The 21,410-nt window shown below is 39.7% G+C and overlaps 1 protein-coding gene across 4 annotated transcripts in view; it reads left to right on the top strand.

Moving 5' to 3' along the window:
* Window positions 1-3,856: 3,856 nt before the first annotated feature.
* Lgr5 (leucine rich repeat containing G protein-coupled receptor 5) overlaps window positions 3,857-21,410 on the top strand; it is a 124,781-nt gene continuing 107,227 nt past the window's right edge. For 2 of the 4 annotated variants that reach the window (XM_040280316.2, XM_040280315.2), the window contains exon 1: window positions 3,857-4,437. In XM_040280316.2, the coding sequence (XP_040136250.2) occupies window positions 3,938-4,437 (500 nt within the window). In that variant the 5' untranslated portion in view covers window positions 3,857-3,937. The remainder of the gene's footprint in view (window positions 4,438-21,410) is intronic. The other 2 variants (XM_005330412.4, XM_005330411.4) reach the window with 1 other exon arrangement.

Here is a 21,410-nt window from a genome sequence, read left to right as displayed (position 1 = left end):
TCTCACCAGTACGTATTCTTATAAGTAACTGGTTGTTGAGACAAACCCAAAATATATGTGTGTGTATATAGATATGTGTATATATATGCATATACATATATGTATACATACCTGTGTGTATAGATGTATATGTGTGTGTATATAGATATGGACATATATTTCAGAAGGAAAAAAGATTTAAAATATACTTGTCTTTACTGTTAACAACAACAACAAAAAATTCTTGTCAAGGCAAAGGGGCACACACCTGTTATCCCAAATAACTCAGGAAGCTGAAACAGGAGGATCCAAGTTCCAGGCCAGCCTGGGAGACTTAGCAAGACCCTGTCTCAAAATAAAATAAAAGGGGCTGAGGATATAGGTTAGTGGTAGAGCACTTGCCCAGCATGCATGTACAAGCCTTGTGTTCCATCCCTAGAAATGAAAACAAACAAACAAAAAATAACCTATTCTCTACTCCAACTGGTTCTACTGCAGTTAAAAAAGACCTCACTTTTTTTTCTTTAACAAAAGTATGTGAATTTCTTTCACAATAAAATGAAAGTAAACGCAAGGTCCTATCCAGTTTAAAGTCCATATGTGGCTAGTCTTCCCAAGGTATTAGAGATAGGGTACAGGATTTAAAATCAAAAGACTGGTTGGAATTTTGGCTTCATTACTAGCTCCCTAGCTACCAGTAGGAAAACAACTTGCCTCTCCCATCCTCCAGTGTGGGGTAAGAATCATACCCCTCTCTTCCAAGTGAGAACACGTGACTACATAAAAGTCTGAGTCAATGCCTTTTCACACAATTTGAAAACATCACCTTGTAAACTAAATGGTATTTTCAACAGAAACAGAGAGACAACTGCTCAAAAACCTTACTGAAACTTTTTTTTTTAGTGTTCAAGAACTCTGGTTTATTGTATCTTCATCTTTATTATCTAAGATTAAAAGATTCGCATACAGCCATTGAGGCAATAAAGTCACCATCTGCCACACAATTTTTATTTTCAATCCACATGATTTTTTACTATCAGGAGGACAAGACCTTGAAGACTCTTGAGGCCTTTCTCAAACTTTCATGTTTTCTGTGTTTTCAGGTTTTTACAGAGTATGTTTGTCCACAAGTGATCACAGCTGAATTCTCGCTGGCCCAAGCAACAAAACAAAATTAACTTGTTCATCCAGTCTCGAGATGATCAAGCAGGAATGACTTTAGATCCAGGTGTTTAAAGAAGGACCTTAGGATTTCGCTTCTCTCCTTGCTTGTGCTAATGTTTCATTTCCAGTGAGCTTTCTCCCTGCAGCAGAAGAGCATCCCCCGTGAGCTTCATAGTTTTGTCCTTTTCATCAAGCAGAAAGAGAAGACTGTCTCACCTCAGGATCTAGGACAACACCTCACACAGGTGTGGATTGTTCTGTTCAGGTCATATCCCTATCCCAGGACAGAAGATGTAGTCACATGATGGACAGCCCTAAGGTTTGAGAGGAAGTTTCCCAAAGAAAAACTGTGTTTTGCTCTTACCAAAAGAAGAGGGGGATATGTTGACTATACAAAAAAGAAAAAAAGTAACAGATGTTCATTACTCTTGGGATCATCCAGCATATCTGTCTTCCGCATAGAATTGAATAAGATATTTCTCAGCTCTACTTGCATTTGTTAACGAGTTTAAATTCCCCCAAAGAAGAGGAGAGGCACTAACATGTTGAAAATCTGCTCTAGACTAAGTTCCAGATATGGAACTACCTAGGAAAATGATATCCCCATTATAGGGAAGGTAACTGAGACTTACCTAGGCTCATTTTGTATCTGTGATCAATCAACTTGAAACTGGAAGAACCTAGATTCAAATATAGTTCTGCCTGACTCATCCCCCAATCAAAGTGCTATGCTCCTTTTAACAGCCTTGGTGTCAAAGAAAGTGCCCTTTCGTGCTCTTAAATGAATCGTGAATGAGCACAACCAAATCTGGATTAGTCAACAAATATTTGTTAAGAACTCACTGTTATGAGCTCATAGTTTGAGTCTTGCCGGTAAAGAAGACACAAATGGCCTAGTCCCTTCCTCCAAAGTGGTCACCATAAAGTTGACAAAACAAACCTACTATGTATCCAGGAAAACTCTAGGTCTAAATCTTGTGGTATTTATAACATACCTTCAATGAGACACTCACCCTTGGGATTACTGTTCAGAGTCAGTCATTCTTTTAGATTGCAAGTTTCATGAAGAGGGACATTACAGCATCCCAGTGATATTTCCACAAATATCTGTGGGAGGTTTCACAGAAATGATGTCTTGAGTTCCATTTATGAAACAAATAATGTGGAGTTAGATTTTTCTTTTTTTATGGAAGGACAGGCAATTAGTAGACATCCTATAAATGCAAAAGGAACAGCTGAGAGAAGCAAGAATAATGTGAAAATAAGCAAAGAGTGGGAGTGAGTGCAGTGTACCTGGGGCAAGAGAGGGAACAGGACAGAATTGAGCACAATTCTGATTACCCAGAAGCCAGGGGTAACTCACAGTTTTCAATGGCACTGTCAAGTTTTACCAAATTCTGGGCCGCAGTTACTTTATTTGCAAAATGAGGAGAAAGTGGAGTCTGTAATTACCTCCCCAATGTCTCTCTTCTTATATCACAGAGAATCACAAACTTGCTGATAAATGGACTTCCTCAAGAAAAGAGCATGTTCAGAATACAAATTTAGATCAAGGAATCTATGTATTTCTGAAGTTCCACGGGTGAAGGAATAGACAGGATTGCAAGATAAGTACACTACACACACACACACACACACACACACACACACACACACACACACACAGAAAGAACAACCTTCCCAACTGTAAAATTCAGACAGAACTTTATATGGAAATTCAGGTGGTCAGCCTAAGTAGAAGATTAAGAGGGACCTTGAAATTCAAAAGAGTTCCCTGCCTTCAGGAAGCAATGAGGCATTGTGCCTGGGAGTGAAAATTGTACATTTTTGTGAGTTAGTTTGGCAGGCTTGGACTGACACCTCTTTGAGCGGCTCACTCGGGTGTGAAGAGGGCAACTTTTACCTCACTGAGGTCTTCTCTCCAAGAAAGCCCTGAATTCTTTTCCTCCTGTCTCCTGCAGATTCACTGTAGGACAGTTTTTAATAAGAAACGTGCGTTTTTCACTAGCGCTCCGCAGAGGTGCTGGGAGCACCCAGTGCTACTCATCTAGGTGGGATTGCGCCTAGTTCAAGAGAACCCTGAGACATTAAGGGATGAAAAGTTCCCGGAACAAAAGAAAACAGCCATCCTGCATCATTTTACTAACTTTGGATTCTAAACACTTTTTTAAAAGTCACTTCGACTTCCTCACCCGGGATGAGTTAAGAGAGTAGCACGGGTGTGCTCGCTCTCCACTGTATTTATTTAATGATTAGTCCAGCGCTTTGGTTTTAGGGCAAAAGCGAGCCAGACAGTGCTCTGACGTAAGGACTAAAAAGGCCACCCATCGTTTGCCGAGGGCTCTTGCTTCCTAACCCCCGGTAACTATTTTTCTAGATTAAAGTTTAGTCTTTTTTAAAGTTCTCCATGCCTCTTTTCCATTATTTGAAGCGGGCCCGGAGGAAACGTGCCTTATCCTTCCTACCCTGGGTCTCAATATCGCTCTGAATCATGTCCCTCTCAGGTCTCGAAACTGAGTCTCCAGAACGCAAAAAGGGGTGAGGGTGGGGATCCCCTGCCTGGCGCGTGGCGCAGAGCGCTGGAATCCTCCCGGCGGAGGCGCAGTCAGAGCGCGAACTCGCCAGCACCTCGCGCCGCCCGCCGCCGCCCAGCCAGGTCTCGGGAAAAGAGGGAGGGGACAAGCGGAGGGAAAGTGGGGCCGGGCTGGGGGTGTCTGGAAAGTTGGGCTGCGCTGACGTCACTGGGCGCGCAATTCGGGATCCAGCGCTTTAAAAAACGAGCCTGCGAGCGGAGATGCTGCTGCACACAGCTCAGACCGCCTGCAGCAGCAACGCGCACGGCTACTGCCGCGGCTGCATCCAGGGCTGCTCCGGGGGCCAGCGTGGCTGCAACGTGCTCCGCGATCCCCGCGGAACTTCTCCTCGGCGCTCCCGGCGGGGGGCAGGAGCGCGGCGCCCAGTGTTACAGACGCCCGCTGAGCTTCAGAAGCCGGAGGAGCGCCGCCTGGCGCGCCACAGTCCTCAACAGTCCCGGCGTTGCCCTCGGCTGGCGTCTGGCTCGCGGATCCCTGCCTTGGGCACCATGGACACCTCCCGCGTCGGCGTGCTCCTGTCCTTGCCTGTGCTGCTGCAGCTAGCGGCTGGAGGCGGCTCGCCCAAGCCCGGTGCGCTACCGCGGGGCTGTCCCACACACTGTCACTGTGAGCCCGACGGCAGAATGTTGCTCAGGGTGGACTGCTCGGACCTGGGACTCTCGGAGCTGCCCTCCAACATCAGCGTCTTCACCTCCTACCTGTAAGTGCGCCCCCACCTCACTCCCAGAAGGGGGCTAGAAGTGGGAGTCAAGGCTGGGAGACTTAGCGTCCTCCTGCTTTGGAGGGGGCGGGCGACTTTGCCAAGGGCATCCTGGCTAGACCAGTTTCAGCTCCCCGGAGAAATGCACGTGTTTTAGAGGTGTGTAACGAAATGGATTCACTGCGACCCAGGGAAAGAGCTGGTGCGCCGCAGCTTTGCAGTCCAGAACTAGGCACGTCACAGGGCACATTCCTCCGAATGTACAAGCATTTGTGTGCAGAATGAGCACAAGTGTACAGGCATTTTTGTGCAGAATGGGCTTTTGTGCCCAGGAGGCTGAAACCCAAGAGCAGGATGCCTGACTGGTCCCTACCCCAATCCCCCGGTTTTCATCCAGTTGCTTTCCTTGAAGAGATGGGCTATAAAGTGTCCCACAGGAGAAACCTAACATGCCCAGCTCTAAGGGACTTGCTCTGCATCCTTAGCACTGTAGCGCGACATAACCTTTTTTTTTTTTTAACGGAGTGATTAAAATGTGGCAACCACAAACCCCGATTAGAGCTGCCAGAACGTTATCTTTACCTTTGGCTGCCCGAGCCGCCCTTTGAAGTACCGATGGCCGCAGTGTAATCTTTAACCATCTCCTCCCCCGGGGGAGGAAAGGGAAGTGGGCTGAAGGCGGCCAGGCGAGTAAACAGCGGCGCCGACTTCCAAGAGGGGGGTCCTGAAACTCTCTGTCTTCCATGGGGGGAACCTCCCACCCTTTCTTTTCCTAATACCACGTCCAAAGCCCTGACCACGGGAATGAGGCTGAGGCTCATTTTATAATTCTGTCTCTGAGAAGCCCAGACCGGAGAGTAACAGGTGGTTGACTGGATGAGGTGGCTCAGAAAGGAACTCTGTTCTCGGGGACCAAGGTGACTACTCCCTCCAACTTCCTGTCAACCATCTGGAGTTCTGTTCCTTGGGGCCAAGAGACCAGGGTCGAGGCCACCCTGGGAAAAAGCTCTCCTGGCCACGAGGTGAAACATTTAGATTTTAATTCAAGACCTTGCAGTGAGCCCATCCCATACTCGTTTAATCTGTTTCGGCTTCTCTGATGTACCTTGGCACGAGCGAGTTGGGATGTTTGTGAACTCGGTTTTTTCCTCTGTTTAGTTGCTTTGTGGAGGAAAGAAACAGAGGCTTACGCAATGTTTTCTGCCAGGTAGTGAGTTTTTCTTTCTCTGGAGACAGGATAAGGAAAAGAAGAAAAAGGGAAAAAAATATTGCATTTAAAGAAAGGCAAAATCCTGATCAATTTTAGTATTGGTAGGTGAGAGTCGCCTCCTCCACGACCATAAAACTGTTTGGGTCGCTTTTCTTTATCCAAGCAGGATATAAAATTATTTTCCCCACCAGGTTTTCCCTTCAATTACACTCATAGCATGTGGTAGTGACATTTTTCCAGGGAGGGAAATCTGTTTTCAAAAATGATCATCCTCTCAGAATTCACATTTCCTTCAGAACAGCTGTCCCTATTAGGAAACAGAATATACATCCCCAACCTTTCTGGTTTAACTGCTAATGTCAGTGACTCAAAGATAATGTGTTCTCCGGCATAATGAATTTCTAAGGCCAGGTTGGCAATTTTACTTAAGAGCCTACACTATTCTTTCCCACCACCCTGAAGAAATTCACTGTATACAAGGATGTTCAACCTTATGCCCCCAGCCCCAACATTTACCCACTATTTAAATTATACGTTAATTATAAAATATATTTAAGAGTACGGCAAATAAATTTATGCATAACATTGGGGCATTTTTTCCCTCCTACTTATAAGAAGAGCATTTGTTAAGCTTCTGTTACTAAAAGCCTAAAATTATGCTTTAAACTATTTCCCATCGTACCTCAAATCCATTTATTAGTATCTTCCCTGTGCTCAGGAGAACTTACTGCCACCTACTGCCACTGTTCACTATCTATCATTAATAGATGACCCCTTAAAGTTAAGATTCAATTAGAAAGTGAATTAGTCTTCACATTATTCTTATGCTATTTGATGCCAGCTTGTATCCTAGTCTAAGAGGAAATTTTCTCAGTGCCCTATAAAATATTAAATTCAGAGTGTCTGTGTAAAATTAGACAGGGAATGTTAACCACTTGCTTCTGGTCGCTGAAATTTCAAGGATTGTGTGTGCTGAATGTAGATATCAGTCCTAAAGTGAAGAACAGGCCAGATACTCCTTAATGTGTGATGTCATGACTTGGTCTCCCCCTTAGAGTGCAGAGTGCCAAGGACCATGGGGTGTTCTTTTGTCATGGATTGAGAGTTGTGGGATTACAATCACAGAAGCTCTGTGCAGACATTAAGGGTAGATGATGCCCTCTTTTGGTTACACCTAGTATTATCTGACCATTTCTGCCTTCACTTGGTTAGTCTTAATCTAAAACAGTAGTTTTATTGATTTTCTTATTTTAAGAAATAACTTCATTTGCTCTTGAAAGAGGACATTAAGTTATGTTCCCACTCCACTGGGGCCAAAAGCTTTGATGGGAAAATTTAAGTAAGTAAAGACTAATGTGGTTAAGAGGCCAGAACTACTGTTATTGTTTGTAGTAAGTTATCACCATTTATTTAGTCAAAATATTATCTCCTAATCCCCCTAAAGAAAGAACAAGCATTTTATTTCCTTCCAACAGATTGACATGGTAAGTTCCAGCTGACCACTTTTGGAAAATAGATTTGCTGCAATCTAATAGTTGTCTAGTGAAACCAGCAGGTAAAGAAAGTTCTCTGAATCTATTCATAGAAGACGAGAACTGTTTGTGCATCATTTTATAATCTTTCTTCTGAGAAAAGCTAAATCTTAAGCCAATCCAAACATTAATATTAGCTCTCTTTTCTTACCAAACTCCATCCCCCAGTAGATCTGTAACCAGACCCTTAACTGTAATGGAAACTCCTAGAAGAATCTCAATCCTAGTCTCTTCTCTCCCCATCCCCTGTCTTTTCCCTCAACTTCTTCTCCTACCATCCACCCCGATTGGTTATAGGCTCTCATTTTGCTAACAGAAGCCAGTGAAGTTCACTCTGCAGAAAATAAGGACCCCATCAAGGCTAAAACATAAAAAGAGACAATAATTGTTTACAATGCTTAATATATCTCAATACACCAAGAATGATCAGTCAGAAATAAAGTAGGTCTAATCCTATTATAGTTAAGTTGTTTTAGTCCTTCAAATACAAAGGATTTTGCTCCTAGGGTCTTAAAAAGTAAAATCTCCTATGTTACTTTGATGTGTCTTTCATCTAGTTAGTGTGGCATCAAGGTAGAAAACTAAATTTCAGTGAACAGCCTAATATAGTAAATAGACTTTTCTTTATTGGTCTAGAATGCAGATTTTCCTTTTAAACAGAAACTAAGTTTTTTTTTGCTGTTGCTGAATGGCATAAACATTTTATCCATAAGCAAAGTTATGTTATATGAACCAAAGAAACCAAGAGAGATTTTAAGATTTTACATAACTTGATTACTTTCCCCTATGTCATTTTGAAACAAAATTTGATTTTATACATAATTAGTAAAACTGATGTTAATAAGAACTGATCAAAAACTTCAATTAGTTAAATTAAGAATGGCCCTGGTATCATATATATGTTTTAAGCATTAAAGATGCAGTTTCAAAATTCAAAAATATTTTAGAGTCTTATACAAAAATAATGTAATATATTTCTTGTTTCCTTCTAGCTGAGAAAAGTACTTTAAATAAAAGACTATGTTGATACTTTAAATAAAAGACAAAGTTCGTACTTTATAAATGGTTATAAAAGGATTTAGATCAATTGCAAAATTCATAGAAGTTACAACATTCTTTTAAACTTTGTCTAAAATACAATGATATCAAGAATTTTCTCCATTTTAATAAAGTTCATTCTTTTTCTCCAGGATTCCTGGTGGGTTTTCCCATAGACTTTTTTGTTATGGGGCAATTATTGAAACTAATTAACTAAATTTGCCTGAGTAATTTTTTTAATAGTGAATTGTGATTCAAACAATTTTGTAGCATAAATTTGAAATAAATACATTACTGAATATGTTCAATATGTGCATGACAGAGTTCATGTGACAAGAAAGAATTTTTACATAATAAATGTGACTTTTAGGTTTTTCTTCTTTCTTTCCTCTGCATTTTTCAAAGCAAAGACATTCTGATGAAGCAACAAAAGGTAACAATCATAAATGAGTAAGAAGATTGAATAAGAAATAACCTTTGTGGTTAAATAAAATTGTTTTGATAGTGGGACCATTCATACTTGGATATGTTTAAAGAAGTTGAGAAACATAAAATCTGCCCATGATTTTAGTTTTTATCTCAACTATTTGATCACTTTTAAATTCCAAAATATAGCTGTCAAAAGCAGACAAATAACGTCAGAGCAAGTGATTAACCCAATACAGCTATCATGAAATTAAAGATATTACAGAATATTTATGGTATTATAACTGATATATAATTTTTACTTACCTTATCAAAGTGTTTTTATATTTCTTCTATCAAATTCATCATTTAATTACTTTAACCATGTTAAAGTAATAAGTATGGTTTCCAATTAAAATAAATTATATGCCATAAGATATAATTGAAAAACAGTAGAGAGTTTTGTATTGCACAATATTATATTTTTTTGTTATATTTATATAAATTTAGAATACAGCTAAATGATACATTTCCATGTGAACAACCTTCATGTGGATTTTTTTGGTAAATTAAGAAATCAAATTCCTCCCAGTAAGATTCAACCTCCTCCCTCCTACCACAATGTTTACCTTTATGGCATCCTTTTTGGTAGTAGGGAGATGAATCAAACTGGCACTAAACCAGACTGATATATTTTTTACCAAATAAAATCAGCTGATTATCTTGTCCTGTTTCTCTGTTTGATGCATTTAGTAGAACTTCACATGTTAAATCTGTCCAAGGGTTCTAATCCACTGTAACTATTTTATTCTCAGTTGTTTCAGCCTTAATCCACACTTTTATTTATACCAACTACATGTCCAATTTCACCTGTGGAACTCATTATATGTGAGGAAAGGAGATATTGCACAGGTTACAATGTGGAACTTCTCATTAAAATTCTTCTAATTTAAAATTAATTTGGTTCTTTACATCTTCCATGGTGGGAAGCAAGTCCATCTTGAAATAAGTGGCATTTTCTCCCACCTCTCCCAGTAAATATTCCTGTTACATTGGTTGAGCCCAATGATAATGCCTTATTTGAAAATGTAAGATAGAACTTGAGTCATTTGGTTTCAAGAAATGGAATAATAGGATTCAGTGGTCATGCTAAGTCTCTCAACAGGGTGGTAGCTTTAGTGGGGAAGCTGTTGAAGAGATGCTTCACAAGCAAGAGTGCTTCCTCATACCCTCATAAATTACTTCCACTCTGAATGTATCCATCTAGAACTGGAGAAGCTGAAATTTACTTTGAGAGTTTGCAAAGGAACCAGCCATGACTGTGAAAACATCTTCCTTAAGTCAGATGGAATAATACTCCAGGATGTAATGAGAGGCTTTCTTTCCTTCAGAGTTTATTCTCCTCATTTATCTATGAGTACACCTCCAGGGTAGGAAATTTTCTACTTTATATTCCAAATTTGTTAGAGTGCCCAACTCTTACGGGATATCCAGTAAATATTTGTAATGTTGAATTTAATATAATTGGCTGAATCAGCTACTGAAATCCTAGTAGCTAAAAGGGGTCTGAGAAAGATGAGAACTACTAGTCTACAAGTAGCAGAATAACACAAGGCTCCTGGTATCCCACAATTGTGGCCCAGTACCATTTGAAATTTAATTGAATTCTATGTAGCTTAAATGATGCAGTGAGTTGTTTATTTTAACACACATAATAATTTATCTACCCAAGTTTCCTTATTATTTTAATAAAAATAATGAAAATAAAAGCTGAAATTTATACTGTGCTCCCTGAGTGTCAGGAACTATGTTGAATGCTTGACTCAGTTGTATGTCTGTAAATTTTTTCCAAGGACATTTTTGTTGCTCTAAATACTTTGGGACCTCTTTGAAATTATATTCAGGACTAGTCTGCAAATGAGACAAGAAAACCAGTCTTCTAACTTACATTTATGCCTTATAATGATTGTAGTTGGTGCTGAAATATTTTACCATATTTTTCTTTTCAAGGACACAATTTATGCCAGGTACAATGGCGCACGCCTGTAATCCCAGCAGCTCAGGAGGCTGAGGCAGGAGAATCTCGAGTTCAAAGCCAGCCTCAGCAAAAGTGAGGTGCTAGGCAAATCAGTGATACCATCTCTCTAAATAAAATACAAAACAGGGCTGGAGATGTGGCTCAGGAGCCAAGTGGCCCCGGAGTTCAATCCCCAGTACCACCAAACCTCCCCCGCCCCCCAAAAAAATAAACAGAAAACAATTTATGAAGCTTTATTTCTTTAGGGACTTCCAGAACAAAATATAGCTTTTAATTTTCAATAAAATCAGCATGATGTGATCTAGTTTAGGGCCAAATATTTTAAATTTGATCGATATGTGTCCTTTTTTGTCTACTTTCTTACTATCACAGAAATCAATTTTCTTGTCTAAATTGTGTGTGTTTTAACAGTAGATGAGTGAGACAGTCTTCTGAGTCGACCAGAAATCTGAACAAGACAGAGAAAAGTCTCCTCCTTCAAACAAAACACCTTTCTGAATTTCTTCAGTCCTTTGCTGCTAGAAACCTGATCTACATTAATCATTTGTGGTAGTACTGGGTCAACATGAAGTATCAGTGTGAGACCAGTTAATTATAAATTATATTCAGTGCAAAAAAAAAAAAACCCTCATCAAGTAATTGCTGATATTAAGAAAATTTGGGCTACATTGGGGCACAATCTCTAAAATCTCTTAAAATGACATTCTCATCTTTTAGTTTTCTATTAACCCTAACCACTTAAAATGATTCAGCAATTTCTAATTTTCAAGTGTCTCACTTTTTATTTGCAAGCCTTTTTTTTTTTTCCTCATATTCCTTTTATCCTTCTTGCCTTCAGAAGAAGTTTCCCTTCATCTGCAGACAAGGACTGTGGTGGTCAAGGGGGAAGAAAGCGATCTCATGCACACACTAGCACACACCAATGAGAAACACGTCCCTTTGTGCCACCAGCTCGGCGGAAATGACACATACATACATTGACAGGGCACGGCAGTGGAGAGCCAGCCCTTTAAAGGGGAGAGACGGAGGGGCTGGCTGTGTGAAGGCACCTTCAGTTCAGTTCAGAAGCTGAAATGCAGAAGACAATTGTCCTGGCAAAGGGAGCCCAACTCCAGCTGAGAACGCGTGCTCTGAGCTGACCTTCCTCGTCAGCCTGCCAGCAGAGATTAAGCTTTCCTCAAGTGGTTCCTTGTTAGCCCAGCCTCTCCCCAGTGTTGCTCATCTTTCACAACTGGAAGCCAAGTGTTTCAAACTGTTACTCAATTTTGCAGCCAAATTCCTTTATTTCCTCCTTCCACCTCCTTGTCTGCCCCTCTCTCTCTTTCTCTCTCTCTCTCTCTCTCTCTCTCTCTCTCTCTCTCTCTCTCTCTCACACACACACACACATACACACACACACACATACACACACACACACACACACACACACACCATTGTGGTCCCTAACTTCACATATCTGCCTTTCCAAAGTCTTCACTATGCAGAGAACCTACAAATTTTTTGTGTTTCACTTAAAAACTGGAAAATACTTTCGTCCCTCTCTTTTCTTGAAACTTTGATTACATAGAGCAAGGGACCTCTAAAAAAGATGTCTATTTGCAAAAAGTAACCTTCCTTTGATCAAAAAAGCCGCAAAAGCGTACTCCTCAGGAAAGTAGAAAACCACACATGATCTCAAATGGAAAAAATATGAAGAATTTGCTGAATATTTAACCTTACCAAATAACAGAGATATTATTTTAAAGTTGGTTGGTTACTGTGGGTTGTGTCGGAACCTTCGTTGTGTTGTGTTTGGGTTTACCCAATGTTATTGTAATGAGTTTATTGGTTCAACACACGAAACACACGTGGTGCTTGAAGTTTTTAGGTAATAAATTTTCTTGGGAAGCACTTGCTTGAAGGAGCTCTGTTACACAATCAATTGTTCCTTAAATCTATCAGCACAAAAATCTCCTTTCAGATTCTGTATACATATGTGGTGAAGGTTATTTGATTATGAAAAACCAAAGAAAAATGGTGATTAAGAAGATACATTCCTTAATCACCATTTTTGTGTAAACACTGAGACTTTCACAATAAAGGTTTATTTCATGTTTGTTGAATGAATCTACAGAAGGAATTTGAGTCTCCTAGTAAAGTCTGAGATAAAACTCTTCCTTTTTATTTTCTTTTCCTACTTCCTACCTTGAAGGGATCCTTACCAGATATGCTTGTATTTGGCAATAAGCCTACTCTACTTAAAATGGTTAAAGTGTTAACTGCGCAGTAGAAAAAAAGCCTAGAGAAAGAATGGCAAGAGAAATAGAAAAGCTAACTAAGGAAGTCTGCTACCCACGGAACAGTGCTGACAGAACTGAGAGACTGAGCCACTGGACTCCGCTAAACACCTGCTCCCAGATGGTACACTTCTCCACCCCTCTCCATCCTTTACTGACAGATGTGGCAGAGGAGAATCAGGACACATTTTCCTTATCTCCACCCCCCATCACAGGCCTTCCCACTACAAGACAAAGGGAAGTTTAGAAAGAAGCATCTTTGAGATTAAAGTATCAACTCTAAGTGCACCAAAGTTGGGGTCTTTGATTTTTAACTTAAGAGAAGCCACATCACTCTCCGTGTGGTGGAAGGTCTTAGCTCATCTGCAGCCCTGTTCCCCCAGCAGCTGTTGTTCTCTGGGACTCAGTGTAACAGAGCACAGGAAGAAGTTCAAGATCTTTTTTCACTGAATCTTCAAGCTCGGTTTAGCAAAAGGAAATCCTAGTTAAACCAGATTCTCCCAGGGTGTAAACATATCTCATTTGGAGAACTCAAAAGTTTTAGCAACATGATTAACTGACAGCAAGTGTCCACCTTCCACCTTACAGCTGCTGGCTTTCCAGAAAAATACCCACCTCCCCGGGGTCTTGCAGTTGTGGGAAGTGTCAGGTGGACACCGTCTGGTCCCCAATGACTGTTACGTAGTAATTTGAACACCCTTTTGCAGTAGCTGTAGAAGTGTCTCAGAACTTAATTGTATACTGGGAAGGAAAGGCTAATTTTGGTAGCTTTTTGTTAATTGTAATAAAATCAATTCAGAGCTTGAGTTAATAGCAAACTACACTGAGAATAAGTTTTACAAAGAGCTGAAAGGATAATCTTTTGTCCACAAATCGCCAGAATGACTAAGCTGTATAACTAAGGTCACGTTACACAGTGCTGAATTGAAATTTAATAGTGATTGCTTGAACACTACCCTAATTTCCCAAATAAATAGAATTAAATCATTGATATGAGTTGCTGGAGGCTTCAATGAGTCAAAAGCTATGTCTACCTATGGAATGTAGAATGGAGGCCATCTCCAATCCCTTCATTTCACTGAGAGTGAAATTCATGTTCATAAGAGCTAAATGATGTGCCCAGTCACATAGCTGGCAAAGATGGAATTGGAACCCAAATCTCCTGAAAACCTCAGTCCAGAGCTCTCTTTTCTGCTGTAATGATAGACATTGAAATAAATTCTGAAACTCAGTCACTTTCCTAGGTGATGTCAAATGCCCTGTTGCTTTTGCATATTATCATCAGTGTTCACATCTAGCTATATGTCTGAATTTTAACCTTATCATTTTATTTTGGTTCACTGCAGATACACCCAAAAATCTGTAGAGCAAAAAGGAATAATCAGATTTAATTTGAGGAACACATCATTAATTTCCCAAATTTTTGTTCATAGTTAAACATGTTTATTGTAATTTACATTTCATTGAGTTTATTCAGCCATATTGAGTTCACCTAAATGTCTTTTGATATCTGTTTCCTTTCTACTCTAGCAATGATGTTGCATTAGTTCAGGGTCTCCTGATTTTTGGCCTAAATAATTGTGGCAGTCTACTTCCATGGTCTATGTAGACCCCCAACACACATGAACACTCCCTGCCACTCCCCACTAGTTTGTCCAAGATGCCTCTCTGGTCATGTCTCTTTTATATTCCACCCTTTAGTGGTTTCCTGTAGCTTTCATGACCAAGTTTAATATCTCTGTTTTAGCATCTCTGTTTATCCTACCAAGCTGGCTTCTCTTACATTATCCCCTGCCTATGACCCCTGCTGCCTGTTCCCCCTCCCCATTATCCTTTCTCTAACCATATCAAACTACAATTTCCCTATTTCGTGCCTCCAAATGTTCACATGTGCTGGCCTCTGCTTTGAATGCCTTTCTTCTTTTGCATCTTGCTAACTCCTGCAAGCTTTTCTATATTCATTTCAAACACCACCCCTTCTGGGAAGCCATCATGACCATCACTGAGAAGCCCATCGTATGCCCCACTAATGCTGAGCCTGCCTTAGTCAAAGCACACATAATCGCCACACTTGATCTTCATGTCTGTTTCCCCTACTGACTATGCCCCTTGAATTGTAGATGTGGCTTTAACAAAGAAGAAAAGAACCTTCCTGCATTTTGGATCGGAACCCAAAATTCTTGTGTATTCATAGTGTTTTTTAAATTTTCTGTATTGTGTTGTGTTCTAACATCTGGGGACCTTACTGATCCTGGAGAGATTTCTCCCTTCTTGGGCTAGCTAATTCCAAGAGAGAGCAAATGCCTCCTCTATGATATGTCTTTCATATGCAAACCATCCAATCCAAAGCCCACCCCCAACCACCTCCTTTATGGATTTTTGCAGGGCTTGAATACTTTATGTCAATATTTTCTGTGCTAATCACCCCAAAGCCAGATACCAGACAAGATGGGACAGCCAGTACACCTTAGAACCCACTGAAATTTTTCAAACTAGCCAATTCTTAGCAAGTTTACCCTGCCTTGTTCATTCTTTTCTATGGAAAATATAATAAAGGCTCTGCGCATGTTCTTCCCCCATTTTCCTGCCATCTGACTGACCCTAGTGCTTCCCTGTAAGGCCCAGCATAGCATGGGTACCCACTTCTCTTGGGAACTATAACTAGAAAGCTGTCTTTCCAGTAGCAGCCATCTCCTTATCTGTTGTTTTCACCATACCTAGATTATATCAAAAACTACATTTTGAAACACCCCAAGCCCATGTTTATCTTTTCTGGGCTTCTTCAAAAGGGCAAAGGGACAGGGAACACTAAGGAGAGTCAGCACTACTTTCTCTCTAAAGGACACTCTCTGGTTCCTTATGTTCTATGTAAAGCTTATATGTCATCCACTCCTAAGATACCAGGCACTGTTTTTCTGACCACGAAGAGACTAGTTGATATAATCTCTGATACAATCTTATAATGTGATGACAAGAGAGATTCTTTCCTCCAAACCTGGAAGACTACATACTGTTGGAAAAATTCCCAAGACAGAAGAGGAAAAAAAATCAAAAGGATACTATTAATTCATTTACTCTCAGCTTCTCATTTGACCTTCCATTATTACTGTTTCTACCTTAGAGACCAGAACATCCCTTGATGATCACAGCACTATCTTGAATGACCTTGGCAAGCAGTTCTGTGCCTCAATGTTTTCATCTGTAAAGTGGCAAAATTGGAAAAATAATGCTTGCAAAGCACCTTGCATAGCATATATAGGACATACCTTAAATGTTAGGTGCAACTGTTTTTATTGTTGATGATGTTACAGTTGCTATCACACTAAACTCATACTTTTCAAATATACCATGTTGCCTCTTAAATTTTATTCCCCAAAATATTAATTGCCCTCAATATTTACAAGTATGAATGTAACTTTCATTAAACAAAATTTTATAATGCTTTTTTTAACAAGTAGAGAATAGCAGAGAAGTGCCTACTAGGTAAAGAAGATTAGAGAAACCAAGAAGGGACAGCTTCAAATGCATTAAGTGTTACCCAGTATCTGTTATAAATAAAAATATCATTTCATCTCTGGTCCTTGGCATTAAATAGGTAAAGATTCTGTGTTTTCAGTGTATTATTATATTTGTGCATGGGTTTGTTGACACTGCTAACATCTCCAGGATAGCTGATAGCTGAATGAATGCTTGATCATGGCATAATGTTAGAATTCCACACCTCAGACATGATCCAATGAATGACCAACAATTTGCAGTCCTAAGGTTGAAATTATTTTCTCTTTTTCTTTAGCCCCATCATCTTTCCTGACTATGTAGAAAAAAAATCAGCTTGGTATCTTCTTGGTCTCTTAGGACCTTCGTGATCAGCTATTGATTTGCTACAGTGGCAGGTGAGAGATGATGGACTTTAAGACTGAAAGAAGTTAGATAATTTAACCTTTTCTTAGGGCCAAAAAATGCATTCAGGAAAAATCAAGATTTCAACACAACAAAAAAGTGTGTTTCATTTTTTTGTTGTTGTTTTTTTAATATACCAACAACTACAAACAAAATTATTCTCTAAAGACCAAAAACAGTTAAAGGAATAGGCTTTTATCTCTGTGAAAATATACCCAAAGAGTTAAATTTTCAAAGCAACTCCAATAGCTGTCTTTGATAATGACACAGTTGGTTCAACTGAATTGCATGAAGAATCTTTCATCAGTGACCAGGATGAGGCTAAATTTATTCCTAGGGAAATAATAGGTACCCATGATGTGAATCTATGTAAGAGAGGGAATTCAAAGCTAAATAGGGGATCAAAGTCCCACTTGAGCTTGTATTTTGAGCAGGAAGCCTCTGAAATTATGCATAGTGTCCCCAAAAGAGTGGAGGGATGGCTGAGCAGCCCTTGGACCAGTCTTTTCCACCCAGGGCCTCTAAATACACCCAGTTTTCCATCTCTAGAGACACACTAAACCCCTCTGCAAAAGAGATATGTGCTTTGCCCACAACCTTTGATATCAAGACAGCAGGTTTGTAAAAGACAAAGGAAATCTCCTTATATCTTACTACATGTGAAAAGATGATTCTGAATTCCTGAGTGCCTATTAAGTTAGTAATCCAAGAAGCTGCTTTATTTTAAAACTCTAAAGCCAAAATGGAAGGAAGTTTCAGGCACACCTTGATTACTTCTTATCCAGCAGCACATATTGAAGAAAGGGACTCTGAACCCAGCTTTATTCAATGGTTTAAATCATCACCAAACCAAAGAGAAACAAAAAGCAGCAAAAGTCAAACAATGTCAAGAAGAGTCAGAAAGGTGTCTCTCCCAGACCAAGGACAATTCTTTATATAAAAAAAGAGGAGGAGAAAAGTGGCAGCCCAGAAGAAATGGTGGCAAATTAGAAAGGAATAAAAAAAGAAATTTCAAGGTGAAGCAAAGGACAAGACAGAAAAAAGAGCCAGGCATGGACCAAGCTGCCATGCCAGTTCTAGACCTTGGCTACTATCTTCCCTGTGGAACTGGCTCACCCCAGGGGTAGGTTCAGTCCTTCAAGGGGCCCAAAATGAGTTTCTCTCTTATGCGTTCACATACACACATACACAGACACACACACACACACACACACCTTTGCATTTACATGTGAAAGAAACACAGAGAAAACACACATTTTGGAAATAACCTTGAAATCTCAAAACAAATGGATCTGCTCTGTCTATAGTATGATAAAACAATAGGCATGCTCCTAGGAGCTGCTCAATAATTAACATTATGGTGTGGCAAAAAGTAAAAAACAAATGCACTAGATTAGAAGTGTATATCTGTGGCTCTCAAACTTGTCAGTACATTTTTACCACCTGGTAGCTAATTTAACCATCTTGAAGCTGAGATCACAAGCCAAATCAAGCAAAGCAGAATCTCCAGGGAAGGAATGACGCATCAAAGTGTCCTGTAGCTCCCAAGGCAAATTCAGTGTACAGCCAAGTTTGAGAACCACTGGTCTAGATCTCGCCAGCCCACGAATCAGCCACAGAATCTCTGGCAAGAAAAATTTTCTCCCTGCCTCAATTTTTCACCTCTGTAAAATAAGGGAGGTGAGCGTATGCTCTGAGTTCTCCTCAATGGATAGTTCTACAAGTCTATTAGCTTGACTTTTGTGGGTATTGTAACAGGACAGGTGTAATAGGATTGTAGAAAATAGGAGGTTTCCACACATCCACACCCACTCCCATTTTTTTTCCAGGAAATCTGAAAGAATTGTTTACTCTCCTGCAGTGAGCATTATTTAAAATGACTTTATTTGTTTTACAGTTTAGAGGGCCCCCCTCGGTAGCCTCAGGAGCCCATTCATTTCATTAACATTAAATCAACAAGCAGACCTTCTTTCTGCCTCTCTCTAGCAGGATTAATGGATTTTGGCATGATTTGTGCATATAGCAGCAAAACCTCGTGCTGAGAAAGCTAGCAGGCTTGACTAATTCCCAGCAGTGCTAACTTCATAAACTTATTTTAAGCTTTTAACTTTGACTGAAGATTAAAGGTAATGACTTCATGTTACATTTGAATGTATAATGTTCAAGATGCATCAAAAAATTATACAAACAGAACAAATTCTTTGATAAATTAACATATATTGGGGCATATATAGGCATGTGTTCTTTAAAACCTTTTTATTTGTTCTAATTAGTTATACATGACAGTGGAATACATTTTGACACATAAATGGAGTATAACTTTTCATTCTTTTGATTGTACATGTTGTAGAAACACGCAGGTCATGTAGTCATAAGTGCACATCGGTAATAACATCCGATTCATTCTACTGTCCTTCCTGCCCCTACACCCCCTCCCCTCCTATGCTTATGAAAATATTCAATTCTGTGCATGTAAAAAAAGGATTCTCTTAAACAAAGAGAGATTTCTACCATAAATATCCATTATTCTGAGTCGAGCTTTGACAGTTGTATGAGGACTTGTGGTTTGTTAGAACATCATAAATATGCTAATAGAAGACCCAATGTTATGAAGCTGTAACATGACGGAATGTTGAATGTGAATTTTTTTTTCTAAGAAGCAAAATTGTCTTACTCCACAAAACCAGTTATCATCCAAAAATAATCCCACACATGACTATGCAGACACAGCTTTCTAGACACCCTGAAATTAAATTCAGAATTCAGAGAAGTCTGCATGAGGAAGGGGCAGAAAAGGGGGGAAAATACAATATTTCCAGCCCATCTGACAAGACTACATGAAAAGCTTTTGATCAAAGGGTCTTAAGTACACTTTACTGGTGTGACAAACAACATTTTTATCCCTTTATTAGATTTATTTTTCTTCTAAAAACTGCAGTGACCAGGCTATGGTTTGTGAAAGAAAGCTGGCAGGGTTGTGTTCTTTGATTCCTAATTAACACCTTCAGTCTCAAAAGAGAACCAACAGAAATACCATAAAATGTTGCAGCTGCATTGTGATTCCGCTTGGTTGGTTTGTTAAAAGTCGGCTGGGCATTGGCAGCTGCGATAAAGCGAAAGCTCAATGGATGTTTTGTATTGTGCCCACTGAAGTGAAAGAAGGCAACCATTTTATTTTTCAAATGGGAAGCTGCAGAGGGAGGTTTAAATGGAGCTAAATGCAAGATTTACTGTTAATTTATAGTAAATAAATAATGAAAATAAAACCTAACCTCCCAGTTTTTTTTACAGTCACATAACAGAAACATTGGTGAGAAATTATTAAGGACAATAATTTCGACGTTTCTTAGCGACCGATTTGGGAGATTGGGCAACAAGGAATAGCATTCATTTAAAATCAAAATAGCCTTTTTGAAAGAGCTGAGCAAGCCAAAGCTTTAGAAAGTGACATTTCCACTTTAAAAGGTAAAGATATATCTTTCCTGTCTTTGGTAACCTAACTCCCTCGTCCCACTTTATTGAAACCCTAAAATTTGTTCAGATGGAAGCCGAACAAGTTTCCATACACCCCCAACCTCACTTTTATAAAGAGCATGGAGTTGAATTTTGCCTTGGGTAGGGGAATAAAGGAGGCATTTAACTCTGGTCAGATAAATCTCACTCACGTTCAAAAATGCAATTAAGGAAATATGTAAATCTAGATGTTTCATCAAATGCTAGCTAAGGGGTTACTAGTTCTTTTTGAATACAATGACTGAACTAAAGAACTTCAGTGTCTGTGTAAGAACCATTGTCCAAGCCACAGTCCCTGTTGGAAACACAGTCCGGCCTGGCCGTGGGAAATATCTACATATTTGACACAGGCCCTATTTTTGAGAGAAAGAGGATGCAAGAGAAAGTATGGAGATTTTACTGTTGCATTCTAATCAACCATGATCAGCCTAATTTGCTTTGATCAGGAAGATAAACTAATTTTTCTATGAGCTGGATAAAAATAATTAGTGAGTGAAAGCTTTCATCTTATTTCAAAAGAGCTAAAGTAAAGGGGATCAGAAATTGATGGGAGCTAAATACATCTTTTCAACTCATCTGAGGGCATTGCTCATTCCAATACTGATACTGACATAGAAGAGGAACTAAAGATAGTTTCATGGGGTGCAGAACCACTAGCAATCCAGGGATCTCCAGCACTAGGCAACTAAACAAAATTGCTAAAGGTGATTCATAATTGGTGTTTGCAGTATACAGTCCTGGTCTTTGATGGGGACATCTCTATGTTTATGTGAAAAGGTACAATTATCACCTAGTTCTGAAATATTGTGGGCTTTTTGCCTGCACATCAGCTTTTACATTTAAGTGTTGGGGTAGCAGGTTATGTTTATTTGAACCCTCAGCTGCTGCTCCTCTGGGATCCTGTGGTCCTGGATACGCTAGAATGGGATCCCAGACCAAACTGAAACAGCCACCCAGGAACCTGACTCCGCAGATGCTTCGGCTTCACAGTGTGCTTCACTGTTTTTGTGCCAGTTCCCAGCTTCAATAGTGCCGCTTCCTCCCCTCTTGTTTTTTCTTAG

The sequence above is a fragment of the Ictidomys tridecemlineatus genome, chromosome 6 (genome assembly GCF_052094955.1).
Source record: "Ictidomys tridecemlineatus isolate mIctTri1 chromosome 6, mIctTri1.hap1, whole genome shotgun sequence".
In the NCBI taxonomy this organism is placed as follows: domain Eukaryota; kingdom Metazoa; phylum Chordata; class Mammalia; order Rodentia; family Sciuridae; genus Ictidomys; species Ictidomys tridecemlineatus.
Note: the sequence above shows the minus strand (reverse complement) of the source record. Positions and strands in the feature narration are given on the sequence as shown.